This window comes from Gopherus evgoodei, chromosome 2 (assembly GCF_007399415.2).
Source record: "Gopherus evgoodei ecotype Sinaloan lineage chromosome 2, rGopEvg1_v1.p, whole genome shotgun sequence".
Taxonomy (NCBI): domain Eukaryota; kingdom Metazoa; phylum Chordata; order Testudines; family Testudinidae; genus Gopherus; species Gopherus evgoodei.
Genome location: NC_044323.1, coordinates 189360449 through 189388391, shown reverse-complemented (window position 1 = coordinate 189388391; position 27943 = coordinate 189360449). Strand labels below are relative to the sequence as shown.

Here is a 27943-nt window from a genome sequence, read left to right as displayed (position 1 = left end):
GGCGGCACTTCCACAGCGGCTGACGCGGAGGAGCGCGCAGCTCCCCGGCTCCAGCGTCTCAGGGGCAGGGCCGGTGCGGTGCCGCGCATGCCCGCTAGGGGCGCGGCGCAGGGAGGCCCGGCTGCTGCTCCTCCCCCGGGCCCGGAGCGGCGCGCGGCTCGCGGCAGCATGTGGGGCTCGCGGGCCTGCCCGGGGCCCCGATGGCGCCAGCTCCGAGTGATCGCACCCGGCGGGGCCGAGCGGCGGAGCGCTGCGGGCGGCGGCTGGGCGGACGCCGGCGCGGGCGCTCTGGTGCTGGGCGGCCCCAGGGGCCGGGCCCTGCACGGGTCCGCCGCCCTCTGCGGCTCCAAGAACCTGCTCAAGAAATTCGCCTCGAAAACCAAGTAAGTGCCCGGGCCGGGCTAGCCAGGCCCCCGGGAGCTCCCTGCCCCCAGGGCCGCGGAGCACGGGCCTCCTCGGGCAGCAAGCTCCCGCGGCTGGGGAGCGTCTGCCTTGCCCTAAAAACTGCTGCCACGGTTTGCAGCACCAGTAGCCTCCAGTGTGTCTACACGGGCGCCCCCTTCCAGCTGTGTGGAGGGACGCTTCTGTCTCCCCTCTTCTGCTTTATGTTGTTTACACTTGAGCCGTTTTTGCAATGAAACTTAAAAGAAAATCATCTTCGTGCAGATTGTCCTGGCTTGAGCTCGCTGCCCCTTATCTCCTAACCCTAGGTATTGGCAGTAAAATTGACTTAATCTACAGTATGCATACTGCTAAACTCCCAAACTATAAGTATTCTCAGACAAAAAATATACTAAAGTGGAGTAAAGATTGAGGAGATTGGTAATTTAGGGCAGAATACATTATAGGGATGTTTTGTAATTATCCCCAAACCAAGTGCATGGAAATGCACATGGGGTAAGTCAAACCACCTTAAATGTGATGGTCCTGCAGTAGCCATAATAAGGCATTTTAATAGTTGTGGTCCCAGATTAAATGTACTTGTATTTCCTTCCGTTCCCCTCTCCTTTCCCTCCCTCCATGGGTTCTCTACATAGTGTTGTTGCTATTTGCTTGCCCCACTAAGGGTATGTCTACACTACAAAATTAGGTCAATTTTATAGAAGTCGATCTTTAGAAATCTATTTTATACAGTCGACTGTGTATGTCCCCACTAAGCGCATTAAGTTGGAGGAGTGCATCCTCACTACTGTGGCTAGCATTGACTCACAGAGCAATAGAGTGACCAGATGGGACAGGTTTTGGGTCTTTTTCTTATATAGGCTATTATTCGCCCACCCTGTCCCGATTTTTCACACTTGCTGTCTGGTCACCCTATGGAGCGGTGCACTGTGGGCAACTATCCTACAGTTCCCACAGTCTCTGCTGCCCATTGGAATTCTGGTTAAACTCCCAGTGCCTGGTGGGGCAAAAACATTGTCGCGGGTGGTTTTGGGTACATGTCGTCAGGCTTCCCTCCCTCCCTCCGTGAAAGCAACTGCAGACAATCATTTCGCACCTTTTTTCCTGGGTTACCTGTGCAGATGCCATAGCACGGCATTATAGTATGGAGCCTGGTCAGCTCACCACCGCTGTTGTGAGCATTGTAAACACATCACGCATTATACTGCAGTGTGTGCAGAACCGGGCTAAGAGACAGCAGCACGAGGACAATTGTGATGAGGACATGGACCTGAAATCACGGGATGTGGCAATTGGGACATCATGGCAGCAGTGGGGCTGGTTGATACAGTGGAATGCCGATTCTGGGCCTGGCAAACAAGCACAGACTGGTGGGACTGCAAAGTGTTGCAGGTATGGGATGATTCCTAGTGGCTGCGAAACTTTTGCATGTGTAAGGCCACTTTCCTGGAACTCTGGGAGTTGCTTTCCCCCGCCATGAAGCGCAGGAATATCAAGTTGAGAGCTGCCCTGACAGTTGAGAAGCGAGTGGAAATAGCCCTGTGGAAGCTTGCAGCGCTGACTGCTACCAGTCAGTCATGAATCAGTTTGGAGTGGGCAAATCTACTGTGGGGACTGCTGTGATTCAAGTAGCCAATGCAATCACTGATGTTCTGCTATCAAGGGTAGTGACTCTGGGAAATGTGCAGGTCATAGTGGATGGCTTTGCTATAGTGGGGTTCCATAACTGTGGTGGGGCGATAGTGATATGTGTTGTCTATCTTGGCACTGGACCACTTTGCCAACCAGTACATAAACCACAAGGGATACTTCTCAATGGTGCTGCAAGCGCTGGTGGATCACAAGGAATGTTTCACCGACATCAGTGTGGGATGGCTGGGAAAAGTGCATGACACTCGCATCTTTAGGAACTCCAGGCTGTTTGAACAGCTGCAAGAAGGGACTTACTTCCCAAACCAGAAAATTACCGTGGGGGGTGTTGAAATGCCAATAGTTATCCTTGCAGACCCACCCTACACCTTGCTGCCATGGTTTATGAAGCCGTACACAGGCACCCTGGACAATAGTAAGAAGCAGTTCAACTATAGGCTGAGTAAGTGCAGAATGGTGATAGAATGTGCCTTTGGACATTTAAAAGCTCGCTGCTGCTGTTTGCTGATTAGGTTAGACCTCAGTGCAGCCAATATTCACATTGTTTTTACTGCTTGCTGTGTGCTCCATAATATCTGTGAGAGTAAGGGGGAGAGGTTTATAGCGGGGTGGGAGGTTGAGGCAAATCGCCTGGCAGCTGATTTTGAGCAACTAGACACCAGGGCAATTAGAAGAGCGCAGCTAGGCGTGCTGCGCATCAGAGAGGCTTTGAAAACCAGTTTCATGACTGGCCAGGCTACTGTGTGAGAGTTGTGTGTGTTTCTCCTTGATGCAAACCTGCACCCTTTGTTGATTTTAATTCCCTATAAGCCAAACACCCTCCTCCCTTCGATCACAGCTGGCAAAGGAAATAAAGTCACTATTGTTTTCAAACCATGCATTCTTTCTTGATTAATTAAAAAAAAAGTGAGATAACTGACAAGGTAGCCCAGGTGGGGTGGAGTGGGAAGGACAAGGCCACATTGCTTATGGTAGCCACACTACAAATCAAAACTGTTTGAATGACAGCCTTCTGTTGCTTGGGCCATCCTCTGGAGTGCAGTGGCTGGATGCCCGGAGCCTCCCCCCGCTGCGTTCTTGGGTGTCTGGGTGAGGAGGATCTGGTACTTGGGGAGGAGGGCAGGTGGTTGTACAGTGGATGCAGCGGCGGTCTGTGCTCTTGGCTTTCCTGCAGCTCCACCAGACACCTGAACTAGTCCATTTGCTCCCCCATTAGCCTCAGCATCGCATCCTGCCTCTTCTCATCATGCTCACTTAATGCTTTCCTGGACTCTGCCACTGAATCCCTCCATGCATTCAGCTGTGCCCTATCAGTGCGGGAGGACTGCATGAGCTCGGAAAACATGTCATTGCGAGTGCAGTTTTTTTTCCTTCTGATCTGCAATAACCTCAGGGATGGAGACGATAGGGGGAGCATAGAAACATTTGCACCTGCAAGGGAATAAAAAGGGAGAGTAAAATTTAAGATGATACATTTCTGAGAACAAAAGGGAGACTTTCATAGTGAATCAAGCAATTCACAGCAGACAACACATGTGCTTTAGGTCTGAGGTCACATTTTGCCATTTATATTGAGCACCAGCTGGTATGTTGACACATCACACACGACTGGGCAACAGAATTCGGTTTTCAGGCAGCCATGGTAAGCCAAAGGGTACGCGAGGTTGGCTTCTAACGCCTTCATAACATGTGGGAATGGTTTCAAAGTGCAGCAGCCTCTTTTCCCATAGCAAGCAATGCCAGTTGGGTTTGCCATTTAAAAGGAGGGTCTGCGGTTTTCAGGTGGATGTGCAGCACACATCTCCTCCCACCCCACCGCGTAGCTATTCTCTGGGTTGATCCCTTCCCTCCTTCCCCTACTGCATGGCTATTCTCAGCAAACAGCCCAGCATGACTGGAGTCCTTTTACTGTTCTCTTACAAGAATTCCCCTATTTCAACCAGGTGACCATGAATAATATCACTCTCCTGAGGCTAACACAGAAAGATACAGACTGAATGTTGCTTGAATGCGACCAAAATCCAGGACCATTCGCTGCCATGCTTTGTCTGCAGTGATTCCAGACTACTTGCTACTGGCTTGGCATGGTAAAGTGTCCTACCGTGGAGGATGAAATAAGGCAGCCTGCCCCAGAAACCTTCTGCAAAGGCTTTCAGAATGCCCCCAGGAGAGCTTCATGGAGATGTCCCTGGAGGATTCCCGTTCCATCTCCAGACACATTAACAGACTTTTCCAGTAGCTGTACTGGCCACGAATGCATCCCAAGTCTTATGGGCAAATCAAACATTAAACACTTGCTTTTAAACCCTGTACTGTAGTTACACATGTGCAATCACCAGAGCTGACTTTTCCGCCTTCAGGGTCAGGGATCCCACCTTGAGAGGGTATTGGCTCCAGGGTGATGAAAAGGTCCTGGCTGCCAGATAGAACGGATTCACCGCTTGCCCGCTGCATGTTCTCCCCCTCCTCCTCTTCCTCATCCACAAAATCCTCCTCCCTCTTGTGTGAGACTCCCCCTTTACAGGTCTCCACGGACAGTGGTGGGATGGTGGTGGGGTCCCCCCCTAAAATGCCATGCAGCTGATCACAGACCGTTTGCCTGCTTTGTCTTTTGGTAGGCTTGCCTGAGCTCCTTAACTTTCATGCAGCCCTGCTGTGTGTCCCTGTTGTAGCCTCTGTCCGTCGTGCCCCATGCGATTTTGGCATATATATTAGCATTTCTTCTTTTTGACTGGCATTCTGCCTGCACATATTCTCCCCATACAGCAATCGGATCCAGTGTCTTCCGTTCGGTCCATAATGGAGCTCATTTGCAATTCTGGAGCTCATTTGCAATTCTGCATGGTCACTTATGCTGCTGAGCTCGCCACGCTGACCGAACAGGAAATGAAATTCAAAATTTCCCGGGGGCTTTTACTGTGTACCTGGCTAGTGCATCGGAGTTGAAAGTGCTGTCTAGAGTGGTCACATTGGAGCACTCTGGGATAGCTCCCGGAGGCCAGTGACATTGAATTGCGTCTGCACTATGCCAGATTTGATCCAGCAAGGTCGATTTTAGCGCTACCCCCTTTGCCAGTACAGAAGTTGATTTTAAGAGCCCTTTAGGTCATAGAACGGGGTTGCTTGTGTAGACACATTCATTATAAAATCGACCTAATGCGACTAATTTCAACTTACCCCTGTAGTGTAGACCAAGGCTTACTAAAGTAAAACAGTTTGTACGCTGAGCACACTTGATGCAATGTCATAGAGAAACTAAGATTCCTTTAATGCCATTTTACTTATGAAGGTGTTTTTTCAGAGTAGAATGGCACTTTCATACACATTTATGCCTAATATTTCTTTACAGTTTTTAAAAAGTAATTTTTTTTCTTTTCTCTTTTGAAAAGAAAGAAGTTTTGGTATGACAGTCCTACAGTGGGATCTCATCTGGTAAGTGCAAATTTTCAGAGTTTAAAGTGTCATCTTTGTGTCAAGTGGGGAAAATGTATGCTTTTATCAGCATGTGTAACTTTTGAAATGCATTTATTTACTACCAAGAAATATCAGAATTAAAAAAATGAAGACTAGCAATTTAGTTATCTATAGAATACATAGAGCAGTATTGTTTTAACACCATAAATATGCCTGATCCTCTACAGACCTAGGAAGACAAATTTCTGTCTTAAGGAGTTTACTCTTGGGTTCTGATCCTGCAAACACTTATGCACATGAGTAATTTTACACACACAAATAATGCCATTGAATTGCAGCTCTGACAGCAGAAACTGGGACCTAAATTAGGCAAAATAAAAGAAAGGATGCTGCAGAAAAAGTTGGTTGGTTTAAGTTTAGCACACATTTTGTTAGTTTCAAGTTTTTGGTGTTTATCATCCTGTTTGTTTTGTTTTTTGTAATGCTAACCACAATACTGGCAAACATTTTCATCAAGTTGCTTTGATTTTCTTGCCTGAGGGTACGTCTACACTCTGGGATTATTCCGATTTTACATAAACCAGTTTTGTAAAACAGATTGTATAAAGTCGAGTGCACGCGGCCACACTAGGCACATTAATTTGGCGGTGTGCGTCCATGGTCCGAGGCTAGTGTGCGAGTGTGTTGATTTCTGGAGCGTTGCACTGTGGGTAGCTATCCCGTAGCTATCCCATAGTTCCCGCAGTCTCCCCCGCCCATTGGAATTCTGGGTTGAGACCCCAATGCACGATGGTGCAAAAACAGTGTCGCGGGTGATTCTGGGTAAATGTCGTCACTGATTCCTTCCTCCGTGAACGCAGCAGACAACCGTTTCGCGCCCTTTTTTCCTGGGTGAACTGTGCAGACGCCATAGCATGGCAAGCATGGACCCTGCTCAGATCAATACCGCAATCGTGGATGTTGTAAACACCTCGCACACTCTTGTGCAATCTATGCTGAACCGGGACCTGAAAAGCCAGGCAAGGAGGAGGAGGTGGCTACGGCAGTGCAGTGACGAGAGTGATGAGGACATGGACACAGAATTCTCTCAAACCGCGGGCCCCTGCGCTTTGGAGATCTTGCTGGTAATGGGGCAGGTTCTAGCCATTGAACGCCGATTTTGGGCCCGGGAAACAAGCACAGACTAGTGGGACCGCATAGTTTTGCAGGTGTGGGACGATTCGCAGTGGCTGCGAAACTTTCGCTTGCGTAAGAGCACTTTCATGGAACTTTGTGACTTGCTTTCCCCTGCCCTAAAATGCCATACCAAGATGAGAGCAGCCCTCACAGTTGAGAAGCGAGTGGCAATAGCCCTCTGGAAGCTTGCAACACCAGACAGCTACCGGTCAGTCGGGAATCAATTTGGAGTGGGAAAATCTACTGTGGAGGCTGCTGTGATGCCTGTAGCCAAAGCAATCATTAAGCTGCTGCTACGAAAGGTTGTGACTCTGGGAAACGTGCAGGTCATAGTGCATGGCTTTGCTGCAATGGGATTCCCTAACTGTGGTGGGGCGATAGATGGAACCCATATCCCTATCTTGGCACCAGCGCACCCAGTACGTAAACCGCAAGGGGTACTTTTCAATGGTGCTGCAAGCACTGGTGGATCACAAGGGACGTTTCACCAACATCCATGTGGGATGGTCAGGAAGGGTTCATGATGCTCATGTCTTCAGGAACACTACTCTGTTTAAACGGCTGCAGCAAGGGAATTACTTCCCAGACCAGAAAATAACAGTTGGGGATGTTGAAATGCCTGTAGTTATCCTGGGTGACCCAGCCTACCCCTTGATGCTATGGCTCATGAAGCCATACACAGGCAGCCTGGACAGTGGTCAGGAGCTGTTCAACTACAAGCTAAGCAAGTGAGAATGGTGGTAGAATGTGCATTTGGCCTTTTAAAGGCGCGCTGGTGCACATTACTGACTCACTCAGACCTCAGCCAAACAAATGTCCCCATTGTTATTGCTGCTTGCTGTGTGCTCCACAATCTCTGTGAGAGTAAGGGGGAGACCTTTATGGCGGGGTAGGAGGCTGAGGCAAATCACCTGGCCGCTGATTACGCGCAGCCAGATACCAGGGTGATTAGAAGAGCACACCACGAAGTGGTGCACATCAGAGAAGCTTTGAAAACGAGTTTCATCACGGGCCAGGGTACGGTGTGACTGTTGTTTGTTTCCCCTTGATGAACCGCCCCCCCGATTGACTCATTCCCTGTAAGCAACCCACCCTCCCCCTTCGATTACAGCTTGCTTAAGGAAATGAAGTCACTATCGTTTTAAAAGTCATGTATTCTTTATTAAAAAGTCATTATAAAAAGAGGGAGAGAAATGACAAGGTACCCCGGGTGTGGTTTGGGAGGAGGATAGGAGGGAAGGAAAAGGCTACTAAAAACATTTCAGTGTAATAACAGCCTTTTGGTTGGGCTGTCCACGGGGGTGGAGTGGGCGGGTGCACGAAGCCTTCCCCGACGCATTCTTACCTGTCTGGGTGAGGAAGACATGGAACATGGTGAGTGGGGAGGGTGCTTACACAGGGGCTGCAGCGGCACTCTGTGACCCCGCTGCTCTTCCTGAAGCTTCACCAGACGTTGGAGGATATCAGTTTGATCATGCAGCAGCCCCAGCGTTGCATCCTGCCACCGCTTATCTTCCTGCCTATACCTTTGATCTTCCTGCCGCCACCTCTCATCTCGAGCATCCCTCCTGTCCTCACGTTGGTCCTTCCTGTCCTCACGTTCACTGGCATCTTTCCTACTACTTGATACCACGTCCTTCCACTCATTCAGATGAGCTCTTTCATTGCAGGTCACTTCCATGATTTCCGAGAACATTTCATCTCGCATCTTCTTTTTCCTCCGCCTTATCTGAGATAGCCTTCAGGATGGAGTAGGGAGAATGGAAGAATGTGCAGATGCATGAAGGAGGGAAAAAAGGGAGAGAAGTATTTAAAAAGATACATTTTACAGAACAATGGTTATACTCTTTCACAGTGAACAACACTATTCACCTTACACAGCACATGTGATTTCACTACAAGGTCGCATTTTGCATCTTAATATTGAGTGCCTGCGGCTCTGGTGTTATAGATCTCACAGACGCAGGCCCGGGCATCAGAATTCAGCTTGCAAGTGGCCATGGTAAGCCATTGTCTTTCGGCTTCTGCAGCCTTCATATATACAGTGCCCTCCTTTCCCAAATACCAAGCAAATCTCGTTCAGTGATGCTTCTTTCCTTTTAACATGCAGCAGCAGAAGCCACCCCTCCCTCCAATTCTGTGGGATGATCGCTTTACCCCTCCCCCCACCCCATGGCTGGTATCATGGAAGATCACTGCTAATCACCCCCCTTTCCCCTCCCCCCACTGCATGGCTGGTAGCAGGGAAGATCCCTGATAGCCAAACGCGAAAAAGCTCAGCGCTATTCCCCTCCCCCTGCTTGGCTATGTGCAAGGAAGGATTTCTTTTAAGCAACAGGCAAACAGCCCAGTAGGAATGGCCATCTCTGTCCCCTTACTTAAATTCCTGAATTTCAACCAGGTTACCATGAACGATATCACTCTCCTGAGGATAACACAGCAAGATAAAGAATGGATGTTTCTTGAATGCCAGCAATCACCGGGACCAATGCAGCTATGCTTTGTCATGCAATGATACCCGATTACTTGCTACATGCATGGCGTGGTAAAGTGTCCTACCATGGTGGACGGAATAAGGCTGCCTTGCCCAGAAACCTTCTGCAAATGCTTTTGGAGTACCTCCAGGAGCGCTTCATGGAGATGTCCCTGGAGGATTTCCGCTCCATCCCCAGACATGTTAACAAACTTTTCCAATAACTGTACTGGCCACGAATGCATCCCAAGTCCTCAGGGAAAATCAATCATTAAAAAACGCTTGCTTTTAAACCATGTTTTATATTTACAAAGGTACAGTCACCAGAGGTCGCTTCCATGGCTTCACTGTCTGGGCTAGTGGCTTGGGAGGGCTGGGACGGTAATTCCATCTGGGTGAGAAAAAGCTCCTGGTTGTTGGGGCTAACGGACTGCTCTGTGCTCTCTGCAAGTTCGTCCTCCTCTTCCTCCTCATCTTCCCCGTCCACAGAATCCTCAGGCATGGCTGAAATTACTAACCCCACCTCGGAATCCACGGACAGGAGTAGGGTACTGGTGGCGGACCTGTCATAAACAGATAGCTAAGGGTTAATGTCTCTTTCACCTGAAACACCGGACCAGAGAACCAATCAGGAAACCGGATTTTTTCAACTTTGGGGGGAGGGAAGTGTGTGTCTGAATCTTTTGTCTGTTTGCCTGCTTCTCTGAGCTTTGGAGAAGTACTTTTTATTTTCTAGTCTTCTGTTTCTAAGTGTAAGGACAAAGAGATCAGATAGTAAGTTCTATGGTTTCTTTTCTTTGGTATTTGCATGAATGTAAGTGCTGGAGTGCTTTAATTTGTATTCTTTTTGAATAAGGCTGTTTATTCAATATTCTTTTAAGCAATTGACCCTGTGTTGTATCATCTTAATACAGAGAGAACATTTGTATTTTTTCTTTCTTTTTTATATAAAGTTTTCTTTTAAGACCTGTTGGAGTTTTTCTTTACTTCAGGGAAATTAAGTCTGTACTCACCAGGGAATTGGTGGGAGGAAGAAATCAGGGGAAAGCTGTGTGTTGGATTGCTAGCCTGATTTTGCATTTCCTCTGGGTGAAGAGGAAAGTGCTTTTGTTTCCAGGATTGGGAACAGAGAGGGGGGAGTCTCTGTGCAGTTTCACAGAGCTTGTGTCTGTGTATCTCTCCAGGAGCACCTGGAGGGGGGAAGGGAAATAGGATTATTTCCCTTTGTTGTGAGACTCAAGGGATTTGGGTTTTGGGGTCCCCAGGGAAGGTTTTCCAGTGGGACCAGAGTGCCCCAAAACACTCTAATTTTTTGGGTGGTGGCAGCAGTACCAGGTCCAAGCTGGTAACTAAGCTTGGAGGTTTTCATGCTAACCCCCATATTTTGGACGCTAAGGTCCAGAATCTGGGAATAAGGTTATGTCATGAGTGGCAGCGGCGGGATATAGACAGAATCCAGAAGCCAGTAGGAATATTATATTTTTCTTTGCTAAGGGCTTTTTAGCAGAGAGAAACAGTTTGGTTTTAAAAGGGAACCAGAGAGAATTTTTTTTTTCTGCTCTCTCTAGCAGTTTGTGGTTTGCATATTAAGCGAGAAGACTGTTAAGGGTCTTTTGTCATGCAATAGCCCTCCCATTAGGTGGCAAGTACCAGCACTTATATGCATGCAAATTAAGTGGTTTTTCTGGTTTCCCTTAATTGAACATTAGCTAGAGAGAGAAAAGGGAAAAGGCACTGTTGCTAGGCAGACTTCAGGAGGCAACAGAGAACCTGCAGTTCAGAAGATAAACACCGGAGGGCACCCCAACACAAGAAAACAGGAACCATGACTTCTAAGGCAAAAAGAAACGCCGAAGAACACATCAAAGAAGCTGAACACAGGCGACAACTGGAAATGAAACAAAAAGAGATGGAGATAAAAGAAAAGGAAGAAAGCATCAAACAGGCAGCCCAAGAGGCAGCACACAAAAGAAAACTAGAAGAAGATGAGGCAGCCCACAGAAGACAGATAGAACTCCAGAGGGAAGCCCACCAACAGGCCATGGAATTAGAAAAGGCTAAGCAACAGACTCCAGCCAATCCTAACAACCCATCGCCCATTATTGCTCCACAGCACAGGAAATTTCCCACCTACAAGGCAGGTGATGACACCGAGGCCTTCTTGGAAAATTTTGAAAGAGCCTGTCTTGGGTACAGCATCCCCGAAGACCAGTACATGGTAGAATTAAGGCCACACCTCAGTGGACCTTTAGCAGAGGTGGCAGCTGAAATGCCCAAGCCGCAAATGAATGACTATAAACTTTTTCAAACCAAGGCCAGATACAGGATGGGGATAACCCCAGATCATGCCCGTCGGCGCTTCAGAACCCAAAAATGGAAACCAGAGGTGTCATTTCCCAAACACGCCTACTACATTGCAAAAAACTATGAGGCCTGGTTAACAGGAAACAACATTCAAACCTTGGAAGAAGTGAACCTCCTCATACAAATGGAGCAGTTCTTGGATGGTGTTCCTGAAGACATCACACGGTACATACAAGATAGAAATCCCAAAACTATCGCTGAGGCGGGGGAGATTGGAGCCAAATGGATGGAACTGGCAGAAAGCAAAAAAGCTACTGTCAAGGGGAACGATTACCCCAGGGGGCACACAGACCATAAACCCTACAACCGAGGACAGCCAAAGACCCTCCATACCACCCAAGTAAAGCCACAGATACCCTACTCTTCAACCTCACCAGTCTCCAGTAACTCACCTCGGCCCAGTGAACCATCAGATGGAAGATGCTTTAAGTGTAATGAACCGGGACATATCAAGGCCAACTGTCCCAAGAACACCATGCGAGTGCAATTCATTACACCACCATCACACCAAAGATCCCCAGGCCCGGATGCCTCTCAAATACCCTTGGAGCGAAGGGAAAATTTGAGAGTGGGCGGAAAGAAGGTTACTGCGTGGAGAGACACGGGGGCACAAGTGTCAGCTATCCACCAATCCTTCGTTGACCCCAAATTCATCAACCCAAAGGCCAAAGTTACAATTTACCCCTTCATGTCACAAGCTGTAGACTTGCCTACAGCTCAACTGCCTGTCCAGTACAAAGGCTGGTCAGGAATGTGGACTTTTGCAGTCTATGACAATTATCCTATCCCCATGCTACTGGGGGAAGACTTGGCCAACCAGGTGAGGCGGGCCAAGAGAGTGGGAATGGTTACCCGTAGCCAAACCAGGCAAGCTTCCAGACCCATTCCTGTTCCTGAGCCGTCCACAGAGGCCCCGTCTGTGTTACCAGAGACCCAGACAGAGGTAGTGGACCCGGATTCCATGCCTACCACTGAAACAGCCACAGCATCTCCAGTCCCAGGCCCGGAACTGGAACAGCAACCAGCACCAGCAAGTGCAACCACATCTTCAAACTCAACGCCAGAGGGCGCCAGCGAGCCAGAACTGGCAGAAGCACACGACAGCCATACCCAAAAGGCTCAGCCAGAGCCTGAAATACCCTCAGGTGCACCAGCGGAGAGCGGTTCACCAGCAACGGAAACAACCCCATCACCTACATCGCTTCCAGAGGGACCAAGCCCAAGTCCACAGTCTGAGGAAGAACTGGTGACCCCAGCCTCAAGGGAACAGTTCCAGGCTGAGCAGGAAGCAGATGACAGCCTTCAGAAAGCGTGGGCGGCGGCACGGAGCACCCCACCGCCTCTCAGCTCTTCTAATCGATCCCGGTTTGTTATAGACCAAGGACTTTTATACAAGGAAATTCTTTCTGGTGGACACCGGGAAGAATGGCAGCCGCAAAAACAGTTGGTGGTTCCAACTAAGTACCGGGAGAAGCTCTTAAGCTTAGCCCATGATCATCCCAGTGGCCATGCTGGGGTGAACAGAACCAAGGACCGGTTGGGGAAGTCCTTCCACTGGGAGGGGATGGGCAAGGATGTTGCCAAGTATGTCCGGTCTTGTGAGGTATGCCAAAGAGTAGGTAAGCCTCAAGACCAGGTCAAGGCCCCTCTCCAGCCACTCCCCATAATTGAGGTCCCATTTCAGCGAGTAGCTGTGGATATTCTGGGCCCTTTCCCAAAAAAGACGCCCAGAGGAAAGCAGTATGTACTGACTTTAGTGGACTTTGCTACCCGATGGCCAGAAGCAGTAGCTCTAGGCAACACCAGGGCTAACACTGTATGCCTGGCCCTAACAGACATCTTTGCCAGGGTAGGTTGGCCCTCCGACATCCTTACAGATTCAGGGTCTAATTTCCTGGCAGGGACCATGGAAAAACTGTGGGAAACTCATGGGGTGAATCACTTGGTTGCCACCCCGTACCACCATCAAACCAATGGCCTGGTGGAAAGGTTCAATGGAACTTTGGGGGCCATGATAAGAAAATTCATCAACGAATTCTCCAATAATTGGGACCTAGTGTTGCAGCAGTTGCTGTTTGCCTACAGGGCTGTACCACATCCCAGTTTAGGGTTTTCACCATTTGAACTGGTGTATGGTCACGAGGTTAAGGGGCCATTACAGTTGGTGAAGCAGCAATGGGAGGGGTTTACGCCTTCTCCAGGAACTAACATTCTGGACTTTGTAAGCAACCTACAAAGCACCCTCCGACACTCTTTAGCCCTTGCTAGAGAGAACCTAAAGGATGCTCAAGAAGAGCAAAAGGCCTGGTATGACAGACATGCCAGAGAACGTTCCTTCAAGGTAGGAGACCAGGTTATGGTCTTGAAGGCGCAACAGGCCCATAAGATGGAAGCATCATGGGAAGGGCCATTCACGGTCCAAGAGCGCCTGGGAGCTGTAAACTACCTCATAGCATTTCCCAATTCCTCACTAAAGCCTAAAGTGTACCATGTTAATTCTCTCAAGCCTTTCTATTCCAGAGACTTACAGGTTTGTCAGTTTACAGTCCAGGGAGATGATGCTGAGTGGCCTGACGGTGTCTACTACGATGGAAAAAAAGACGGTGGCGTGGAAGAGGTGAACCTCTCAACCACCCTGGAACGTCTGCAGCGGCAACAAATCAAGGAGCTGTGCACTAGCTTCGCCCCATTGTTCTCAGCCACCCCAGGACGGACTGAACGGGCATACCACTCCATTGATACAGGTAATGCTCACCCAATCAGAACCCCACCCTACCGGGTGTCTCCTCATGCCCAAGCTGCTATAGAACGGGAGATCCAGAACATGCTACAGATGGGTATAATCCGCTCATCTACCAGTGCATGGGCATCTCCAGTGGTTCTGGTACCCAAACCAGATGGGGAAATACGCTTTTGCGTGGACTACCGTAAGCTAAATGCTGTAACTCGTCCGGACAACTATCCAATGCCACGTACTGATGAGCTATTGGAAAAGTTGGGACGTGCCCAGTTCATCTCTACAATAGACTTAACCAAGGGGTACTGGCAAGTACCGCTAGATGAACCTGCCAAGGAGAGGTCAGCATTCGTCACCCATGCGGGGGTGTATGAATTCAATGTCCTTCCTTTCGGCCTTCGAAATGCACCCGCCACCTTCCAGAGGCTGGTAGATGGTCTACTAGCTGGACTGGGAGAATTCGCAGTTGCCTACCTCGATGATGTGGCCATTTTTTCAGACTCCTGGCCCGAACACCTACTACACCTGAAAAAGGTCTTTGAGCGCATCAGGCAGGCAGGACTAACTGTTAAGGCCAAAAAGTGTCAAATAGGCCAAAACAGAGTGACTTACCTGGGGCACCAGGTGGGTCGAGGAACCATAAACCCCCTACAGGCCAAGGTGGATGCTATCCAAAAGTGGCCTGTCCCAAGGTCAAAGAAACAGGTCCAATCCTTCTTAGGCTTGGCCGGATACTACAGGCGATTTGTACCACACTACAGCCAAATCGCTGCCCCATTGACCGACCTAACCAAAAAGACCCAGCCAAATGCCGTTAAGTGGACTAATGAGTGTCAAAAAGCCTTTACCCAGCTTAAGGCAACGCTCATGTCTGACCCTGTACTCAGGGCCCCGGATTTTGACAAACCATTCCTAGTAACCACAGATGCATCTGAGCGTGGTATAGGAGCAGTGCTCATGCAGAAAGCAACAGATCACAACTTCCATCCTGTCGTGTTTCTCAGCAAAAAACTGTCTGAGAGGGAAAGTCACTGGTCAGTCAGTGAAAAGGAATGCTATGCCATTGTGTACGCCCTGGAAAAGCTACGCCCATATGTTTGGGGACGGCGGTTCCAACTACAAACTGACCATGCTGCACTAAAGTGGCTTCATACTGCCAAGGGGAACAACAAGAAACTTCTTCGGTGGAGTTTAGCTCTCCAAGATTTTGATTTTGAAATTCAACACATCACAGGAGCTTCTAACAAAGTTGCTGATGCACTCTCCCGTGAGAGTTTCCCAGAGTCCAGTAGTTAAAAAGTGTTCTTAAAATGTAAAAGTCTGTTAGTTATATACTTAGTAGTATATGTAAAGGTGCATGTGTTGTATTAATCTGTTTATTTTCAAGTTCTAGAAGGAAATTGCCGCCAGTGAGCTTCCCCACTGTCTGCAATTTGGGGGGCGTGTCATAAACAGATAGCTAAGGGTTAATGTCTCTTTCACCTGAAACACCGGACCAGAGAACCAATCAGGAAACCGGATTTTTTCAACTTTGGGGGGAGGGAAGTGTGTGTCTGAATCTTTTGTCTGTTTGCCTGCTTCTCTGAGCTTTGGAGAAGTACTTTTTATTTTCTAGTCTTCTGTTTCTAAGTGTAAGGACAAAGAGATCAGATAGTAAGTTCTATGGTTTCTTTTCTTTGGTATTTGCATGAATGTAAGTGCTGGAGTGCTTTAATTTGTATTCTTTTTGAATAAGGCTGTTTATTCAATATTCTTTTAAGCAATTGACCCTGTGTTGTATCATCTTAATACAGAGAGAACATTTGTATTTTTTCTTTCTTTTTTATATAAAGTTTTCTTTTAAGACCTGTTGGAGTTTTTCTTTACTTCAGGGAAATTAAGTCTGTACTCACCAGGGAATTGGTGGGAGGAAGAAATCAGGGGAAAGCTGTGTGTTGGATTGCTAGCCTGATTTTGCATTTCCTCTGGGTGAAGAGGAAAGTGCTTTTGTTTCCAGGATTGGGAACAGAGAGGGGGGAGTCTCTGTGCAGTTTCACAGAGCTTGTGTCTGTGTATCTCTCCAGGAGCACCTGGAGGGGGGAAGGGAAATAGGATTATTTCCCTTTGTTGTGAGACTCAAGGGATTTGGGTTTTGGGGTCCCCAGGGAAGGTTTTCCAGTGGGACCAGAGTGCCCCAAAACACTCTAATTTTTTGGGTGGTGGCAGCAGTACCAGGTCCAAGCTGGTAACTAAGCTTGGAGGTTTTCATGCTAACCCCCATATTTTGGACGCTAAGGTCCAGAATCTGGGAATAAGGTTATGTCAGGACCCCCCTAGAATTGCATGCAGCTCAGCGTAGAAGCGGCATGTTTTCGGTCCTGCCCCGGACCGTCCGTTTGCGTCTTTGGTTTTCTGGTAGGCTTGTCTGAGCTCCTTAACTTTCACTCTGCACTGCACTGAGTCCCTGGTGTGGCCTTTCTCCATCATAGCCTTGGAAATTTTTTCAAATATTTTTTCATTTCGTCTTTTGGAACGGAGTTCTGTTAGCACAGAATCCTCTCCCCATATAGCGATCAGATCCAGTACCCCCCGTGCGGTCCATGCTGGAGCTCTTTTTCGATTCTCAGGAGACTGCATTGTTACCAGTGCTGATGAGCTCTGCGTGGTCACCTGTGATGGTGAGCTTTCCACGCTGGCCAAACAGGAAATGAAATTCAAAAGTTCGCGGGGCTTTTCCTGTCTACCTGGCCAGAGAATCAGAGTTGAGATTGCTGTCCAGAGCGGTCACAATGGTGCACTGTGGGATACCGCCCGAAGGCCAATACCATCGATTTGCGGCCACACTAACCCTAATCCGATATGGTAATACCGATTTTAGCGCTACTCCTCTCGTCGGGGAGGAGTACAGAAACCGATTTAAAGAGCCCTTTATATCGATATAAAGGACCTTGTGTGGATGGGTACAGCGTTAAATCGGTTTAATGCTGCTAAAATCGGTTTAAACACATAGTGTAGACCAGGCCTGAGGCTCACTGAAAAATCTCACTTTTTAGCCCGGTAGTCACTAAAAGTTTTGTTATATGTAACCTCCTGTTCTGCCTGTAAGGTGGAGCTATCCTCACCAGGCTTTCCTGCCTTATCTCCATACATATTCAGTCCTAGGCTGCAATTTTGCAAATGTGTATGAGTAGTCTTATTTAAATCAGTGGGGACTTTTCAAATTGCCTGAAGTTAAGCATGTGAAGAGTTTGCTGGATCCGTGGCCCTGGTCTTCAGCACATAGGTTTATAAATGTAGATCAAACACTCCACTCTTCTTCAGGTCTGGGTAAGGAAGCATTGTGTAGCTCAAAAGCTTCCACCAACAGAAGTTGGTCCAATAAAAGATATTACCTCACCTACCCTGTCTCCCTTACAAACAAGGGCGAGTTATCCACAGCCCAAGATGACAATCTATCCACAAGAAAGTGACCTGTGATACTCATTCTGTAGCAATCTTCAGATTGTAATTACCGCATATACTCGTACATTAGCCTGTTCATTTATAAATTGACCCCCCACCCCAAAAAATGGATAGTTAAAAATAGCAAAAACCATATGACCCTTTCATAATCCGACCCTATATTTCAGGGGTTGGAAAACTTTGGCTTCCAGCCCATCAGGCTAAGCCACTAGCAGGTCTATTTACTTGGAGCGTTCACAGGCATGAAGCCCCTCAGCTTCCTATCGCCGTGGTTCGCCATTCCCAGCAAATGGGAGCTGCAGGAAGTGGTGTCTTTGTCCCCCCTGTTCAAAAATATTCTACTTTTGATTTTTCATAATCTAGTTCTGTTTACATTTAAAGTTCATAAACAGCATGTTCCATGCTTAAAGTTTTCCGAAGGCACGCCATATTGCAGTATCTGACCCTTTAGGTTTTATCCGAAGTACAGTTTGAAAAGCAAACTAAAAAATATAGTTTTCATTAGAAATAAAAAATAATTTTCCTGATTATGTTCTCTCCATTTTAGAACATTGATTTACTGAGTTTTATAGATGGCTAAATTAAAGATGCTACAAAATAAAAGGGAAAATAAATCTTGAATATAATACTTTAAGATCACACTTCTTTGCTGATAAAATTGAAAAGTAGTAGAATTACAAAAAAAGTTGTACATTTGTCCAGACTATTTCTTAATGTTTTTGTTTTTAAAGGTGTACAAGCCATCCAAGCTGGCCACTATACTAAAGGCTACTCAGCAGAAAACTAAGAAAGAAGACAGCATACGCAAAAAGGTCCTAAACGTCCTCTTGTATAAAGCTGTGACAGACTTGATGAGCACCTGTGAAGTCAGTCAAGAGCTTTGTGACCTCAAGCTGGAACTCACCAAGGCAAGTACATATAGTTCATGTGAAGTCACTTTGACAAAGTTGTGGAACAAGATAATGCAATATTCAAAAACAACTTTTAGGCGCCCATCCTTTATTCTGATCTATGCAGGTGGACTGCTGTACCATGCAGCACCTCACGGTCTTCCATAGGGCTAAGTGGGGGCACATCAGTTTGCCTGCAAGGATCACAATGTACGATCAGGGCCTTAGGCCATGTCTATATTAGGAATGCTTGCCAGTGTAGCTATGCCCATGTATGATGCCTGCAAAGGGCTCCCAGTGGGATACAGTTTATACCGGCTGTGACTGGGATTCCAGGGGAGCCCACACTGAGGTTACTCAATTAGGGAAAACTGCAAAGAATGGGGCAGACAATCCCCAAAACTGGTGGATATTCCAATACTTAGATTTACCAAGCTAGCACAAAACAGCTTCTACAATACCTTACTGGTTGCACAGAAGCCAAAACACAGTTCCCTTATAGCAACCCAGCCTTGGGCTTCCATCCAGACACCCAAGTCAAATATGATGAGGATTACTTAAAATCTTATTCATCATATAAGAAAGTTCTACCAATCCCAAAGGATCAGACATATTACCTCCCAAGTTAATGAATATTTCAGATCTTATCCAAATACACACTTACATCTAATTCTTAACTAAACTAAAATGTATTTTAAAAAAAGAGAGAATTGATTAAAAGATCAGCATACATACAGACACGAGTACAGTTCTGTGATCAGTTTCATAGGAGTGATGGCGAGCTCTGGAGTTGGAAAGAGTACTTAGAATTAGTCCATAGGGTGACCAGATGTCCTGATTTTATAGAGACAATCCTGATTTTGGGGGCTTTTTCTTATATAGGCTCCTATTACCCCCAACCCTCTTCCCCTATTTTTTACACTTACTATCTGGTCACCCTACACTGCACTGAATTCCACCCTAGAGCTGGCTGCATTTCTATAGGCGATGGAGGAATCATCATCATGTCATTGTATCTAATTATATTTATAAAGTGCTAAAAAGAACATCCAAAATATTTAATAAATTTCAACTGGTATTCTGTTGTTTAACAGTGTGATTAAACCTGCGATTAATTGCAATTAATTCTTTTAAGCATGATTAATTTTTTTTAGTTAATGACATAAGTTAACTGCAATTAATCGACAGCCCTAATAAAAATCTTTGCATTTTACAGGTATCCCTGTCACCAGACTTTTCAGCATGTCGTGTGTACTGGAACCCTGCTGAAAGTGCAGAGGAGGATGATCGTATTGAAAGTATTTTACAGAAAAGTGCCCCACTTATAAGGTACTGTTGTGTGCTGCAAAGTTTTGTAAACAATTACTCTGCTTCATAAATAGTCACTCTGTCTATTAAGAATTTCTGAAGGGAAATTTCTAAGGTATTTTTATGAATCATGAATGTGACTTTCATTAGAATACTTTGGATCAGGATGTTGGACATCTGCACTTCTAGATATTTGGGGCCAGATTATCATCCTTGGTGAGGGACACAGATGGGCTGCATACTGGCCATATGGGGCCAGCTGAAAATTCCCCTCGTGGGGTGCTTTCAACCCATGTATAGCTAGCATACCCAGCTCTTCCACCCAGGTCTGATGGGTAGGGTGTGGCTGGAGTGCCACTTCGCTTTGCTAATTGTTAGCTTCTAAAAGGTAGTAGCTTTGGGCTACTATAAACTACAGTGTGGCCAGGGCTGGAACTGCGCAAGACAGAAAATCAGAGAGCTGCAACTGCCTGCCTCTCATTCAGAGTTTTTTCTGTAAGTCAGTGTATTATTTCTGTATATTCCTCTAAATCTTTTAGCTGAAAAGAAAGGGATTAATTTTTGCAAATTTAAGAAAAGTAATTTAGACTGTAACTTTTTTTGCATATACAGAAAATCCTGTGTACGTGGAAGCCCTAGAAAATACTCCAGCTGCCCTACTATGTCACATCTTTGTGTACGTACACACACTTCACTGAGTTCTTCAGTAACATCTCTGTAGTCTTTGCTTCAGTAGATGTCCTATAGCTTACATCCTTATCCAACAAACTTAGACCTAACTTGGACTTGAACTTGAGAAATTCTTTTTCTAGTAGCAGAATGCTACAGACCATTAATCTATAGTATAGTCCTTTTGAAATACTAGAATTTGTCATCTGAACTGATACCCTATAAACTTTGCAAACAGTACCCATGCTTCACAATCTGTTTGTTTAATTTTTATTTAACAAATATTGCATCTGTCTTAAAGATGCTTACGATTGCTCATATCTGGGGACATTTTATTTTTTCCAGACATCTTTTGATTACCCATCAGGTCCTGAGAACTGTTCCTCCTATTGTGTTTGTTAAAGACAAAGAAGCTGCAGCTATAAAAGAGGTAAGATACAATCACTGACTCAGTGTGCAAATATCACATGTTGCAGTGTGTTTTGGAACAGACATGTAAGAAGAACATGGAAGGCTGAATAGGTGTAATGTTTAAGTAGACACATAGTTGCTCACTAGATCTAGAAAACAATTTAAATTGAAAACCAATTCCCCGTCTCTGACAACAAGCTTTTCAATGTTTTGATAAGGGTCGCCAATTATTTTGATACTTTGGGGACAGTGGAAAGTAGAGCTATCTTTTTCATTAGTTTTGTTAACTTTATCTATAAAAACTTCTGAAGAGACAAACTGTCTAAAGATGTTTCCAGAAGATAGACAGGTTAATCCAGGAGAGAGATACATGAAATAACCTTAAATGAAAGACAGGAAACTACTGTCTTTATAACCTTATGCCAAAAAGGAAGCAGAGCAGTGATAATGGTGACCAGCTGGCTAACTGCACTGCAGCTGGTTCAACTGTTATTTTTTTGTAAAAGGTGCTAGAATCTAATGGAGAGAAATAGGGATATTGTATATTGAGGATAATATCTAGCTAAAGGTAACAGGCTTGCAGACTAGTGGAAGTACTTTTAGCATAGTAATGTCTTCTAGGAATTCATTATTATTGAGCATGAGAGGAGGTAATATTAGGATTGTGAGAGTCCCACAAATTAGAGAGCACAGTGATACTCTGGAGTCTTTTGAAGAATAAATTGAACTAGAGGATAACTACATTAAAAATTGAACTAATTCATGAGGTCCTGTGACCTAAATGAGCAGACTTTAGACACAGTGCTGTTATGTTCTGGTTACATATAATTATGAGTATCAGAGTCACAAGAACATCCACTGCACAGCTAGCAACCTTGGAAGAGGCAGAGTGTTTTTCATTTCTCACCAATGCACTAGGAATACGAAGTGAACAGCTGAATTTCCTCTGGTCAGTGAGGGGGTCTACACTGCAACTGCAATTGTGCCTTCCAGCCCAGGTAGACAGACTTGCACTAGCTTAACTTGAGCTAGCATGCTAAAAATAAATGTGAACATGGCTGCATAGGCAGCAGCTCGGACTAGCCACCTGAGCTCAGACCCAATGGGCTGGGTGGGCTTGGTGGACTCAGGTGGCTAGCCTGACCCGCCACCCATGGCACAACTTACACACTGTGTTTTTAGCATTCTCGCTTGAGTCTGTCTACCTGGGCTAGAAGGACAAAGCCAGCAGCAGTGCAGACATACCCAAAGATAGTGATAAATCCAGAAAATGTTTTTTGTTAGCATATGCCACCACAGTGAGAGTGCCTTTCTACCCCACCACCAACAGGTGTAATAATAAGGCAAAGTTGAGGCACATTAATGCTCAGTTTAGGGTTGTTTAGTCCTCTGTCCCAGCCTGCAGATATAATTCCTTCATCTTTCCAGAAGTAACACAAGGATTTCTCAGAAACCTAACAGTGATTATCAGAACACCCAGAAGGAGCTTTAAATCTCTACTACAGGACCCAACCTGCAAGTCCATATTTATATGCAATCTGTACTTCAAATAAACTGAAAACCAAACACCAACCCCCAGTAGAGGAAACTTTATATCTTATAAGAGGGGAGAAAGACTGTTGCTTTCACTTCCTAATACAAGGAAAACACAAAAAGGAATAAAAGACTAATGAGGAAAAAAATTCACAGAAAAGGATTATTATAAAACCTTACATTTGGTAAAACTTTCACAACTATAGGTAACCTATAACGCACTAGAGATTTACAGTCCTGGACAGACTGATCTCTTTAAGTAGTTGTGGGGTGGTGTTATTTGTTTGTTTGTTTTGGGGTTTTTTTTAATTAAATCTCTTACATACAAGATTGGGCCAGACAATTTCCAAAAGGGGGAAGAGGGTGACAGAAAATTTGAAGTATATGGACATTGGTAAAGGGAAGAATTTACAAGAATAAACTGAAATCTAACTTAAAATGAGGAATTCTTAGTTAACCAAAAACTAAATTATCTCTCCAGTCCACATCAAATATATGCCAAACCCTTGAAAGTATCAGAGGGGTAGCCGTGTTAGTCTGGCTCTGTAAAAGCAGCAAAGAATCCTGTGGCACCTTATAGACTAACAGACGTTTTGGAGCATGAGCTTTCATGGGTAAATGTGTGGGTTGCATCTGACGAAGTGGGTATTCACCCACGAAAGCTCATGCTCCAAAACGTCTGTTAGTCTATAAGGTGCCACAGGATTCTTTGCTGCTTTTACAAACCCTTGAAAGTCACAGTAGTCCACTAAATAATTATTCCATTTGGTGTAAAGATCCCAGTAAGGTATGTACTTCCTGGCAGTTCCATAGACTGATAAGTCTAGTGGCAGATTATTCCCTACAGTACATTTCATAGTATTTATTGAGAGACCTTGTAAATTAAATGGATGACTTTTACTGTATGAAAATACAGACCATTTTGAAATGGATACTTTCCAGAAATCCAGATGGAGGCAGCTATGATACTCACATGTAAAAGAAACAGACCTGTTCACTCTCTCATTCTGGCGTGTTTCCTTTATGAATGTAAACAGAATAGATTTAATAGTGGATATATGTTTTCCATTTTTTCAATTGTTTACAGATTGATAGGTTATTGGCAATTGCTGATTTTGGACCTCAGGAAGAAAAATACACAGTGGCTGAAAACGACTTTAGGTGGGTTTTTTGTTTTTGTTGTTTAATTGAAATTTTGCAACAAGTATTTTCATTTATGGATATTGGATTAAAAATTGAAATAATATTTATTTAAAGAGACAGAAATAATTATGCTATGTGTCCTCTTTGTATTTATCTCTAGCTCCTATTGTGGTATCTTATTGTTAGCATCTTAAGAATTTAGTATAATGGAGTTACGAAAAAAGATTAAGGAAACGTTAGTGCAATTTAAAGAAATCCTTATGTAGACATCTTGCCTTTCAAAAGAGTGACTGACTACCATATATAAATGTAAAGGGATATTGAGTAGTCAGTTACAACGAAAACTCACCCATAACAAAAACAAAATGTAGCGGACAGTGTTTTACTTTGAATTTACAGTGTCTAGCACAATGAGCCCCATCTACTGATTGGAGCCGCCACACGATACCAAAATACCACACCAAAATAAAGAGCCATCGTTACCCCTCTTACCCCTTAGATTATTAACGCCAAAAACCATTTAAAAACCTAAATTTACATCTTGCTCTTTATGCTTTGGATTCCTTGTGCATTTCACTCCATGTGGACATTTATTTCATAGTCTCTTTTGCCTTCTGGTTCTTGTGTGCTAGCACGGTGCTCCAGTGCATAGGTCACTAGTACTGCAAGGGAAAATGTATTTAATTTAGATGTATGGACCTTAGTGTGGCAGTGGAAAATGATTGGAGTAGTATTTGGGACAGAGTCACATGTAGGACCATGAAAAGCAACATGCAGCTCACTATTTTTGGGTTAACTGCGTGGATTTAAAAAACAGCAACTTCCTGCTCAGTTCGTGATCTTGGCATTTCCTGTAATACCAGTCTACGATATGCTCTTCTGCAGAGCATGGTGCTTCTGAAGGCAATATCTATGTGCAGAAAGTCAGTAACCATAAGTCAAATGTTTTTGTTTCAGTAATTTACAGGCTGTAGATTTTGATTCATAAGTGCTGACTTGCCATCTGCCCTGTGGGTGCTTGACCCTGCCCCCTCCCCCCCTAATTCCACCCTCTTTCCCCAAGTCCCCACCTCTGTTCTGCCTCTTTACTGCCTCCTCTCCCAAGTATGCAGCATTCCCACTCCTTCCCCTACCTCTCAGAAAGTCTTAAGTGCCACCAAACAGCTCTTAGGTGGCTGCTGGGAAGCGCTGGGAGGGGGAGGAGTGGAGACACAGCGTGCTCGGGGGAGGAGGTGGCAAGAAGGGGGTGGGGGCCAGGGAAGCTCGGCTGCTGGTGGGTGCGGAGCACAAGCTAATTTTTCCCCGTGGCTGCTCCAGCCCCACAGCACCCACAGAGTCTGCGCCTATGCTTCAAGTTTCCTGGATGGTAGGTTCTATAGAAGTGCAGTGTTGTTAGCCCCTTGGCTCATGGCCTATATCTTAGACTAGGGAGATTTCTGTACTAAATTTTACAGTATATTGAAGGACGTGTGACTTTAGATCCCAAAATTCTTAGTATTTATAACATGCTAGTTTCCATAATACTCGAAGCCCTACAAGGTTCTAAAGCAGGGGTCTCCAATGTGGTGCCCACAGGCACCATGGCGCCCACTGGGGCGTCTAAGTGCACCCATATACGGGCTGGCAGACGAGCATCCGCCGAAATGCCGCTGAAATTCAGCGGCGACGCCTCTGGATGACACTGCTTGTTGCTGGTATTTCAGTGGATGCTCGTCCGCTGCCACGGTCCTCCGTGGCTCGTCTGGCGCCCGCCAGAGCAAGAAGGTTGGGGATCACTGTTCTAAAGTAAGTGATATCTGCATCACTCTTTCCCTTTCACAGTAGGATTTGTTTTATATAGCGGTAATGCTAAGTCAGAGGGCTCATCTACCAAGTTTATTGGTATAATTATATTGCTCTAGTTATACCAGTATAACTGCCCCTGTGGACAGTCTCATTCTGGAATAAGCAGTATAGTTATACCAGTATATTTCCTCATGTAGACAAGCACTGAGTCTTGAATTTTTCTCTGAAGATGGTAAAAAAATAAATTCTAATCCTTTGAGGAACTGAGCTGAACAAACTATTTAGAATGATGGTGATACCAGGCTGAGTGCTATTGAAACCTTATTTTCAGACTGGAAACAAGGTGTACATTTTTAATGGTGAGAGCAATTAACCATTGAACAATTAACCAAGGGTCATGGTGGATTCTCTATAACTAGGGCCTTATCAAATTCACGGTCCATTTTGGTCAATTTTATGGTCATAGGATTTTTTAATTCGTAAATTTCATGATTTCAGCTATTTAACTCTGAAATTTCATGGTGTTGTAATTGTAGGGGTTCTGACCCCAAATGGGGTTCTGTGTGTGTGTGGGGGGGGGATCCGCAAGGTTATTGTAGGTGGGGCGTTGGTACTGCTACCCTTACTTCTGCGATGCTGCTGGCAGCAGCACTGCCTTCAGAGCTGGGCAGCTGAAGAGGTGGCTGCTGGCAGGGAACCCAGCTCTGAAGGCAAAGCCACCACCAGCAGCAGCACAGAAGTAAGGATGGCATGGTATGGTATTGCCACCCTTACTGCTGTGCTGCTGATGGTGGGGCGCTGCCTTCAGAGATGTCGTTGAGCCAACAGCTGCTGCTCTCTGGCCGCTCAGCTCTGAAGTCAGCACAGAACTAAGGGTGGCAATACTGTGATCCCCCCCTAAAATAACCTTGTAACCTCCCTGCAATTCCCTTTTGGGTCAGGACCCCCATTTGAGAAACAATGGTCTCCCCTGTGAAATCTAAAAGTGCACAAAAGACCAGCTTTTGCAGTTCGTGATGTATTTTTCATGGCCATGAATTTGGTAAGTCCCTATCTATAACTGACAATTTTCAGATCAAGTTTGGATGTTTTTCTAAAAGATCTGCTCTAGGAATTATTTTGGGAAGTCTTGTGGCCTGTGTTATACAGGTCAGACTAGATCAGGGTTCTCAAACTATGGTTTGGGACCCCAAAGTGGGTTGCAACCCTGTTTTAATGGGTTTGCCAAGACTAGTGTTAGACTTGCTGGGACCGAGGGCTGAAGCCAAAGCCTGAGCCCAACTGCCTGGGGCTGAAGCTAAAGCCAGAGGGTTTGAGCCCTGGGCAGTGGGGCTCAGGTTACAGGCCCCCAACCCAGAGCTGAAGCCCTTAGGCTTTGGCCCCCACTGCCTGGTGCGGCAGGGCTCTGGTGGGCTCAGGCTTCAGTCCTCCCTCCTGGGGTAGTGTAGTAATTTTTGTTATCAGAAGGGGATCATGGCGTAATGATGTTTGAGAACTGCTTGACTAGATAATCACAATGGTCCCTTCTGGGCTTGGAATCTGAGAGTCTAAAAAGGCTTCTCTGTTTCCCTCTGATTTCACAAGATGATCTCTTGATAAAGAAGCTTAGTAAAGGTTATTGTGCCTTAAAGTTTCCTAGTACAGTTTACCATGTGCCTCTTAAAAAATACTTTTCTTTTTGCAGTGAATCATCTTCTGACATGGCAGCTTCATCCATCCCAGCTAATCTTTTTGGGATCGATCATGAAGTGCTCAATAAGCAAATAATGGAGTACAAAAAAATGAAAAAGGTGAAGGACACAGAAGGCATTGGGTGGGCAGAACAGCAGCAGATGCAGCTGGCCAAGATACAAAAGCAAAAGAAAATGAAAAAGAAGAAAATAAAGGATCCCTTTGAGAATGATATCACACCTCAGAAATATCTGCTGGACAAATATAGTGAAGATTCTTTGGATGGTGACATTGCATCTTCTCAAGATAGTCAACTGGAGTATGAATTACCGGAAGTGGTAGATGAACTAGATGTAGATGATGACAGAAATCAATCTACTACCAAACTTAAGTGAAATTAAAAAACCTTTTTAAAAAAAAATAAAAACTGTTGGTAATGAATTGTATTAGAGTAACCACTGAATTACAACTTCTGTGCTGCTTATTCACCATCTCCTTTCCATCTTCTCCAAAATATATGGAAATTAATCAAGTAGTACAAGTTTTTATGGGAAAATAACTTTTTAAATCCTGCTTATAATAAATCTGAGAAGATGAGCCCTTCTGAACTCAAATAGGAAATATTATGGTTGTCAAAAGTAAAATACCCTTATCAGCTTTATACTGAGATGAAACTTCTTGTAGATACATTATGTACCACCCAAAAAGCTTATTACCTATGCCTTGATATAAGTGCAAGGAATTGTCAAAAGATGAAAATATTTAAAAAAACTTGATTATATTACAATAGAAACATGCTAGACTACATTTCAGTATCCTGCAAAGTTTGTATATGCACAAAAATGTGCTTTCCTTACTTCTCAATGATTTAATAGA

General features: G+C 45.3%; 1 protein-coding gene across 1 annotated transcript; it reads left to right on the top strand.

The window, feature by feature from the left end:
* The first annotated feature begins 138 nt into the window (after positions 1-138).
* Positions 139-27943, top strand: RBFA (ribosome binding factor A). The gene is made up of 7 exons (XM_030552571.1): positions 139-383; positions 5442-5484; positions 18389-18565; positions 19764-19876; positions 20870-20954; positions 23556-23629; positions 27081-27943. The coding sequence occupies exons 1-7, from the start codon at positions 169-171 to the stop codon at positions 27460-27462; spliced, it is 1089 nt and encodes a 362-aa protein (XP_030408431.1). The 5' UTR covers positions 139-168; the 3' UTR covers positions 27463-27943.

Excerpts from the sequence above, each read along its gene's own strand:
- RBFA (XM_030552571.1), top strand. The coding sequence starts at position 169 with ATGTGGGGCTCGCGGGCCTGCCCGGGGCCCCGATGGCGCCAGCTCCGA. Across the intron at positions 5,485-18,388 it reads CTACAGTGGGATCTCATCTG|GTGTACAAGCCATCCAAGCT; the intron begins GTAAGTGCAAAT and ends TTGTTTTTAAAG. Across the intron at positions 23,630-27,080 it reads GTGGCTGAAAACGACTTTAG|TGAATCATCTTCTGACATGG; the intron begins GTGGGTTTTTTG and ends TTCTTTTTGCAG.